The following is a 9,594-nucleotide window of genomic DNA, read 5'->3' on the forward strand; positions in this document are numbered from 1 at the left end:
ATAGTCCTGTATCTTCAAGGTTGGAGGTCTTCACCAGGCTGGGATGTGCCTCAAGCTGATGCAAGTCAGTGGTCAGCAGGGCAGGGAGCAAGTGTGAAACAGATCTTGTGACCCAAAGTCACATGCTGACATTAATTACGTGTGCCCAAACAAAATTTGCCTCTCATAAAGACTCTCGCAACCACCACCAGTTAAGGCACCTGAGATAAGAGGCACTCACCCCCGTATCTGAATCTGTCACTAGCATTAGTGACACACTCTGCTTTTCTCTTAGACAGACATGCTAACTGAACTCAACTTAGGTTGTCATGTGGCACATCCCAATGGGGGAGACTCCACTTCCAGGGCCACACAAGACTGCTTTCAAATAAAAAAGGCAATGACAGAAAGCAGGCCACACCAAGCAGACCAGTGCGGGTGATGAGGGAGCTGAAAGGGTATTCATCTTCACTGAAAGGAACTATGAACATTTAGCAAGTGAGATGTTCTCATGGAAGGCAGTGGCTGTAGTCCCTTCCTGCATGCTCCCCTTCCTTCTCTATAAAGGGAGAATCTTCCACACAACCACCTGCAGCAGAACACAGCAGGAGATGAGTAACTTTCATGCAGAGGATGAAAAAAGTCCCTCTACCATGCCCCACAGTAAGATTTTCTAGCAATCAAATACCGCTCCATTGGGAATTTCTACACAACAGAATTGGTGGTATTTCTTCAACTTTTTTGGTTTTTTATTTTTTTTCTTTAAAGTCCATTGATCATCACAAAAACCCAGGAAATACAACTTAAAGAGAAAACAAATGTCCAACTGAAGTCTAAGAACCCAGAGCTACGGATGAGACGTGGCACTGGAAGGGCTGGGTGTGTATAGGGGCGGGCGGGTGATCCCATGGGCATGGCTGCAGTCATGGGAGACACACAGGGAGGTGAGGCAGCAGCTAGGCGGTTATGTTAACCGCTGCACGATGACAGCATTGAGAAGGTTGGCTTCCTTCAGGGTCTGGTTCTCATCAGCCAGCTCTTTGTTTGGGAAGGTAGTCATAAGGACAAAGCTGGTGGCAGCCATGGCTGGCCGGGCATCCACGATGAAAAGCCGGATGTCGCTGATCCTGGAGGAGCAGGGTAATTGGGAGGTAATGAGCAGGGTTCTCTGCTGCTGTCCCCAACCCTTGCCCTTGGGAAGAGGAAAACATCTGGAGGCTCCTTCTCACCATGCCTGCTTTGTTGCATCCCTTCTCTACAGAGCAGCCAAAGCTGTCATGTGGAAACACATCAGGCTCATTCCTTCCCCTGCCTAAAGCTCCCTCCTCCTGGCAGGGACAATCTTCCTGAAGTCTTAAGGCCTGCCTTATTTCACTCACCTTTCTTGTCTTCATTTCATTACCCTATTCTACTTCAGGACTCTTTACCAAGGAAGGCTGCCTTTAATTGCTCCCATCCTGCCATTGCACCGGCTGTCAGCACACACTTCTGGATCATCTGACTATTGCCTATGCCTACAGACTATGAATCACAGCTGGACAAATGTCTTTTCTTTAGGTGTTATGGGGGCACTTCTCAACTGTATGTCAGCAACTCCTTAGTCTTAGGAACCCCCCCTTCAGACACTGTCCTGCACTTGGGAGTCACAAGGATGAAGTCACTGGGAACAATATTCTTCCCTATACTCTGTCAACAAGTGTCTTTCTGCTATTATGTAATAGTAGCTCATGACAGCCTGGACATATAAGATGCAGTTTAGGCCCCTCACCCACACTGTGCACAGGCTGTCACTGGGTGGGGTTAACCAGTGAGGTGAAACTAAAGCAGTAACTAGTTAATGAGATGGGTCACAACCCTCTCAGAGGGAAGCACCAACATTAGGAACATTTTTAGAAAACTCTGGGAAGATCTTTGGGTGCTTTATATTTTTATCCCAAAGGCCTACTTGCTTGGCAATCAAGGACTGCCAAACTTCTCAATGGCCCACACCTGAGTCCTGGCTTGGCTGGTCCACCTCGGATGAAACTTAAATGCCCTGTTTTAGAGAAAGGAGCTGCCAAGCATCTTCACTGGTAATATAGCCCCTAGCACCTCCCCTGCTAGTCTCTTCATTCCATGATGCATCAATTTCCCTATCTTTAAAAAAAATCACAAAGGTACTTCTTTTGAATAAGGAACCCGGTGGCTTAATCCTGATGAAGAGGAATGAGACCTATAGTTGAGATGTGAACAGACCCAGGTACTTATACATTCATCATCCCAACCCACTGCCTCCTTCAGGGAAGGCATGGATTGGTAGATGGTGTCCAAGAGAGAGAACAGCTGCATGCTTCCCACAGATCCATGCTGGACTCCAGGACACTCTGGGATTAGACGGTTAGATACTACGGGCAAAAGGTAGTTCAAATAGAGGAGGTACCTGTGGCTGTGGTTGAATTTCTGCACCAGCCTCCCACCATCTGCAAGCCGGATTTGTATATTTGTGGTAGGTTCTGCCTCATTGATTAAGATGGACGAGCTGGCTTTGGCTTCATTTTCTGCTTGCTGGGCTGGAGAGCTGGTGTTTAGTACCTGGGGGGCCGTGCTGAGGGGAAAGGAGTGCATCAGGGCAGTGTAGAAACAAGGTCCTCACAAGCAACTCTGGGTTCTCACTGAGCAACTGCTATGTGCCTGAACCTGAATTTAATGCTGTTGTCAATGACTAAGATTGGTAGAATCCTGCTATCATAAACCTAATCTATTTGTCCAGAGGAATTTACCTCAGACAGCAAGCAACAATCAATCACTCAGGTCAAGTGCTCAACCTGGTTGTTCTATTTGACAAAGGCTAGAGAAAGGACAGCCTGTGGTGGCAGAGATGAGACTGCTGTGAGGCTAAGGAAGTCTCAGCCTCAGTGAAGTTGTTGGAGGATGCATTCCAAATCTGTGACTAAGGCAGCCTTGGTAAAACCTGGCAAGCGACTGGTTGTGTTATGCTCTTTAGGCAGGCACTCTCTAGTACAGTGGCTCTCGACCTTTAATGCTGCCACCCTTTAACACAATTCCTCATGCTGTGGTGATGACCAACCATAAAAAATTCCCTGCTATTTTACAACTGTAATTTTGCAGTTATGAATCATAATGTAAATATTTGTGTTTTTTTATATTCTTAGGTGAACCCTGTTGAAGGGTTGTTTGACCACCCCCCAAAGAGGTCACAACTCTCAGGTTGAGAACTACTGCTATAGTATGAACTTACTCACAAGTGCGTTTCATATGTGCCGTGTATGGCAGTGGTGAAGTAAGGATTCCTGAAGGTCAGCTATGGCATTAATTAAACAATGACTAGGATAGAGCATCTGTCCGTTATTAGTACTAACATCTTAAGAATGAGATGGACCAGGGTCCAAATTCACCCATTAGCTGTGTGTCCTTGGGCTACTCAAGTTCCATTATTTTTGTTTTTATTGAGACAAGATCTTACTATGCAGTCCATGCTGGCCTAGAACTCACTGTATAGTTCTGGGCTGGCTTACAACATATGGTAGTCTTCCAACTACAATTTCCATAGTAGTGGGATTACGAGCATGTTCTACCATGCCCAGCTTTCAGTACAGGACTTTCAGTAGCAAGGACTTTTAACAAGGGTTACACAGGCTTGCTTTTTAAGTTTTAGTGAGGATTAAAGGAAGAATTACATATGTACTCAGTGTGGCTGACAAATACAATACACGTAAGGTTCTCATTTTTCTAAAGCCATTTGCAGCTCTCCTGCTCTCTGAATCACCTACCAGCACAGCCTTTCTTTTAGCAGATGATTTGGCCTCGATCTCTGAAGAGAAGATAGATCACTAGGTGAAAGCTCACTCATCTCAGCACAAAGCTTCTAATTAGGTCAGTTCTCAGACCTCATCCTCCCTTTCCTCTTTATGGCCTAAAAAGAGAGGAGTCTGGAGAGATGAGAGGTTAAGAGCACATACTGCTCTTGCAGAGGATCTGAGCTAAGTTCCTAGTTCACAACCACCTTTAACTCCAGCTCCAGGAGATCCAACACTTCTGGCTTCCACAGATACCTGCACTTACATGCACATACCCACATTCAAATATACACAAGTACACATGACTAAAAATAATAGAAAATAAATCTTTACAAAGGAATAATGCCCAGCTGAAAGTACTCTCCAATGTATGTTTCACAGGACCCTAGTCCCTTGACAAATCTGCAAAGTTCAGGGAATAGAACAGTTTAACAGCTCCATTACTAGCCACTAACCAATTGAAGGTCTCAAGAGACTCAATACTAGGTCCTTTTACATGGTATATCTGTTAACCCCTGCAGAAAAGCACTTCATGGAACTATTTAGGAAACACTACCCAGGAACAAAAATAGCAAAGAATGGCCAAGAAGTGGACATCCTCTTCTGTGAAGACATAAGGGCCAAAAGAATTAAAAGTGGAGCCAAAGCATACCAACCATGCTCACATATATGAGAGGAGCTCACATTATGTCAGATTCCTGGCCTGTAACATCCAAGCCTCGGACAGTGGCAAGTATCACACTGACTGTCCATCTAGGCTCTCAGGAGCCCATCTCTGACCTCTAAGAGCCTCACTACCTGACATTCCATGGAGGCTGCGGCTCACCAGGAGCAGCAGTCACACCTAAGCCTGGAGTCAAGAGTGCTATTCCAGCACCTGGTGTCTATTAGGTGGCTGGAGTCCGCTGACAGTGACCTCTACTCACTCTGTGCTCCTGTCGCCTATGACGGCTTTGCAGCCACAATTTTCTTGAATCAATATGAATATCATTTGAGATGGAAATTATCTCCATCTTAGAGACAGGGAAAGAGAAGTATCCCTCAACAGCCTGTATATCACACCAGCCAAGCTTTCATTAAATCTAACTTCTGAAAATACTCTGATATTAAAAATCCTTTCTCAGGCTGGCTAGATGGTTTAGTACCAGTTCAAGGCTAGCCTGGGCTACAAAGTCAGACCTTGTTTCAAAAACTAAAACAAAATCTTGAAAAGGATTTGGGGTTGGGTATGGGAGTCATTCTTTCATCTTCTTCCCAATATGGTCACACTAAATAATTTTTTTTCTTTTACTTAAAACTTATTAGTGCTCTATCTGTATGTATGCCTGCATGCCAGAAAAGGGCATCAGATATCATTAGATGGTTGTGAGCCACCATGTGGGTGCTGGGAATCAAACTCAAACTCAGGACCTCTGAGTGCTTTTAACTGTTGAGCCATTTCTCCTGCCTGCTTCAAGTTTTTTTTCTGCATTCCAGTATTTAAAAAAAAAAAAAAATTTTTTTTTGAAACCGAGGCACAGTGAGACCTCAAGCACTGACTTGAGGTGGAGGACCCAGGGTATAATCCTAAACATCTGGGTCTAGCCTGTGTTCTCAACTCATGGCCAGGCCTTGGAACTACACAAATTAGGCAGATCTGAAGAACCTGACCCTAAGACTCAGTTTCCTCAATTAAACAACAACAAACTAGACTTGATGGGTTTGAGAGAGAGGTTAATACAGTACACAACAAACAGCAGAAAACTTCAAACACCTGCACACTATCATTCTTCAAGGTCATCAGAATCCTGGACCAAAATCACTTATGAGGTGTTAGGTCTAACCATAAGCTCTAAATGCTCTTTCAGAAAAGACAAGAGAGAAGGCAGACACTCCAATTCTGAGCCTTATGATTGTTTAAATAAGAGCAATCTGCTCACAGAACATTAGTCCCAAACCACTCTACCTACTTTGTAGGGCAGCTATGCCCATCTGTTCACAGGACAGGCCCTCTGCCTAGTCTCTAGAGAACTGCTTTCACTTAAGCCACTGCAATCCACCAGCTAGTCACCTACAAGGCAGTAAGGAAATTTCACCCATGGGCAGGGAAGGTGAGGGTTAAGGTCTATAATGAGGCTTTTCTTTGGTGTCTCTCTGAAAACACAAGGAAAAGGAAGCCTCTCTCATGGGAAGAGCTTTCGTTAACACCTCCACAATGGAATGAACTAGTGCTAAGCTTCTTTATTCAACAACTACAAATCCTGAGACTCAGTCCCATCCCTCACAAACCACTGCTGCAGATGGCCTAGGAGCAGCAAAACTCCCCACTCATCTCCAGAAGCGCCTTAGGCATTCCTGGTGCTTACAATTGTGAATTACATACAGCCTTTATCACATTGTTGGGTAAGCTCCTGATCAAAGGAATGGATGTGAAGCCTAAAATCATCACAAATATTCAACACAACTCAAGAATTTTCTCAATGCCTTTAAACTGAGATAAATGACCCATTCACTATACAATATAACCTTTTATATATAATTTGAAAAACAAAACCCCCAAATCTCAGTTCTATTTTATTTCTGAAGTAAACCTGAAATAAAATTGGACCTTTAGATCCTAATTATTCTGGATAATGAAAAAGATAATGGACCTAGCTGTGATAGGTGGTACATGCTTCTAACTGCAGCACTTTGAGGCAGGAGGATCCTGAGTATAAGGTCAGCTGGGGGCAACAGTTCCAGTTTTTTCTTGGCTACAAACTAAGAGTCTTATCTCCAAAGGAGTAGCAGCCTTTCCAAGGGCTATAAAGACCTTGTGCTTCCATATATCCTGAGCAATACTCCTGGGAGGCAGTGTTGGGTAGGAACTTGGAAGTTCCTTAACCCCAGGGCATGCTTATTCTAGGCTTACAGCATCCTGGAGATTGCAGCTTCCCCAATACTCAGGATTCTGAGTCAAAGCAGCAGTTATGTCACACCTACTGCTCATGCCAAGCAGTGCTACATGCCACCAGTTCCTTTACTTCTCCCAACAATAATCCTGTGGGATAAGGCCTCTCATCAGTCTTAATTTATGGTCAAGGAAACTGAGGCTCTGCAGTCTAAGGCCACACAGCTATGAAGTGAAGATGAGCAGAGAGTTAAATCAGAACTCATATTCTCCTTACTCTTCCTCCCCTGAAACAAACTCAACTACTCTACCCAGTAACGATTTCTTCACAGTGAGAACACAGGATTGGCTGGTGGGACTGACTATCTAGCTTCCCTCAACACAGCTTCTCACCTGCCCAGTTTCTGGCCCTCGCCAGTGAAGGCTTTGAAAGCTCCCTTGGGCTTCACGAAGTCCTCATCCCGATGGTCCTCCATATCCAAGTTCACTTGCCCACCGTGAGCTAACCTCCGAAGCTCTGCAGGCACTTCCCTGAAGAAAAAGGTGATGTTAGAGTTCACTGTGAGAAGGATGGACACACTAGCAAAAAGGGTGTCATGGTTAAGTTTCTACTGTCAATTTGATACCACCTAGAGTCATCTGAGAAGAGGGAACCTCAACTGAAAAACTGATTTGTCAGGCTGGAGAGATGGCTCAGAGGTTAAGAGCACTGGCTATACTTCCAAATGTCCTGAGTTCAATTCCCAGGAATCACATGGTAGCTCATAACCATCTATGATATCTGGTGCCCTCTTCTGGCATGCAGGCACACATGCAGGCAGAATACTGTATAAATAATAAATAAAAAAATTAAGTATAAAAAAAGAAAAACTGATTTGTCCAGAATGGCCTGTGGGCATGTCTCAGAGACTGTCTTCACTGATAAATGATGTGGAAACACCTAGCAAATTGAGGAACACACCACCTCTAAGCAGGTGAGTCAAGCTATATAAGAAAGCCAATTGAACAAGAGTCATTGAGCAAGCTAATAAGCACCCTGCCACCTGACGGGTGTAAGCTAAAAAACAAAAACAAACAAAAAAACAACCCTTTCTCCCTTAAGTTGCTGTTGGTTATGTGTTTAACCACAGAAACAGAAAGCAAACTAGAACAGTGCAAAAGGTGAGAACCTCTTAATCCCTTTACTTTTTCAAGCCCTTCTCCCTTCACTGTCTCTCTCTCTCTCTCCCTGTCTCCTTTCAACACCCCTGAAGCTGTTCATGAGGAAAGCAACTGGGCAGTAGAGGACCCCAGTACCACAGCTGCACAGCAATGGCCCACAAATGACCCAAGGAGAGGGAAACCAGTCATGCTGAAGTCAACAGGTTCTGGCCAAGGATGTGGCTACCTGGCTGCCTCCACCTTCTCAGTCACAGCACAGCCTATTTATTTGGCTACTTATCTCTGCCTCAAGGCAAAGGGCAAAAAATGGACAAAGTTTCCTAGAGTGATCTGTGAATCTTTTTGTCAGTTGTGCTATATCTGTTTTAGTAACTTTACTTTTCTAATAATGTTGTTTCTTCCTTTCAGACCTGACACCTCATTCACTAAAGTGGGATGAATGTGTGCTTTTCTGCTTACCCTCTACGGATAGACTCCAGAAACTGGGCATTGGCGGGGTCTTGGTAGCTTCTAAGTTCACCACTGTCTAGGCTGAATCCAGTTTTCCAGAGCTTCAGCACGACATGAACCTGTGACAACAGGAGGTGACAAGCAGTTAGCTACAATGACAGGAAACTAGAAAATGCAAACTGAACCCGCAAATGAGTAGGTTTTTACTATGTCACCACATCAGTATACAAAAATCAACAGTCAGACAGCCAGGTTCATGAAAAGGGGTATCAATAAACAAGTATGCAAGCACCAACCTAAACTAGGAACATGCTGTGACTCGGGTTAGAAAGAACAGACTGTTCTAAAGAGACTAGTGAGGTGATTGAGATGGCTCAATCACAGTTGTGGCTCCCAAACTGTATCCCTGCCACTGTGTTTCATGTGTACCTTGTGCCATAATCAACGCCAGTGTCAAATCTACTACTCAGCTATTTTGCAGTTATTAAAAATGATTCTGGGGTTGGAGTCAGTGGTCAAGAACATGTAGTATTTTTCCAGAGGCCCCAAGTTTGGTTCCCAGCACCCATGTCAGGTGGCTCACAGCTGCCTGCAACTCTAGCTCCTACAGATCTAACACCTTCTTCTGGCCTTTGTAATCATGTGTATATGCCCTCGCCACATAATTAAAAATTACAAATAAATATCAAGAAGAAAGAAGATATGTACAAGTTGTCAACAACTCCCTATACACACAGACAAGGGTCTAAAAGGCTAACAAGTAATGTACTGTTGCAAGTCTATAAAAGTTTTACTTTCTTCTTGCTTGACTTCATTTTGAAGTAAGACTAAAGTAATTTAAAATATACACCATAGAAATGAAATGTACACAATGCTATGATAATGTACTTTGTAGCATAATGTTAACATTTAAAAAAATAATAATTTAATTTTATCTTATGTGCATTAGTGTGAAGGTGTCAGATCCCTTAGAATTGGTGGTATAGACAGTTGTGAGCTGCCATGTTGGTGCTGGGAATTGAATCCATGTCCTTTAGAAGAGCTGACAGTGCTCTTAACCACTGAGCCACCTCTCCAGCCCCATGTTAAAAATTTTTAAACACTCAAAATTATATAGTATTATTACATGGAAGGAGTGTGTGTATTTATGTATGTGGAAAATAAGACTCAAACAAACAAAATGAAACAAACCAAACAAAACCGACCAACCAAATCCATTCACATTTCAGGTCTTCTTTGGCATTCTGAAGGAGGTTCGTCAACTATCCCCAAATTACCAGAGAACCCCCACCACACACACACACACACACACACACACACACACACACACACACACAC

At 43.8% G+C, this 9,594-nt stretch overlaps 1 protein-coding gene across 1 annotated transcript in view; it reads right to left on the bottom strand.

Annotated features, from left to right (window-relative positions):
• Positions 1–697: 697 nt before the first annotated feature.
• Nsfl1c (NSFL1 cofactor) overlaps positions 698–9,594 on the bottom strand; it is a 19,108-nt gene continuing 10,211 nt past the window's right edge. The window contains exons 6-9 of the mRNA XM_055602683.1: positions 8,266–8,375; positions 7,039–7,176; positions 2,399–2,563; positions 698–1,106 (exon numbers count right to left, since the gene is read on the bottom strand). Of these exons, the coding sequence (XP_055458658.1) occupies positions 944–1,106; positions 2,399–2,563; positions 7,039–7,176; positions 8,266–8,375 (576 nt within the window). The 3' untranslated portion in view covers positions 698–943. The remainder of the gene's footprint in view (positions 1,107–2,398; positions 2,564–7,038; positions 7,177–8,265; positions 8,376–9,594) is intronic.

This window comes from Psammomys obesus, unplaced genomic scaffold, assembly GCF_907164565.1.
Source record: "Psammomys obesus unplaced genomic scaffold, mPsaObe1.curated_primary_1811, whole genome shotgun sequence".
In the NCBI taxonomy this organism is placed as follows: Eukaryota; Metazoa; Chordata; class Mammalia; order Rodentia; family Muridae; genus Psammomys; species Psammomys obesus.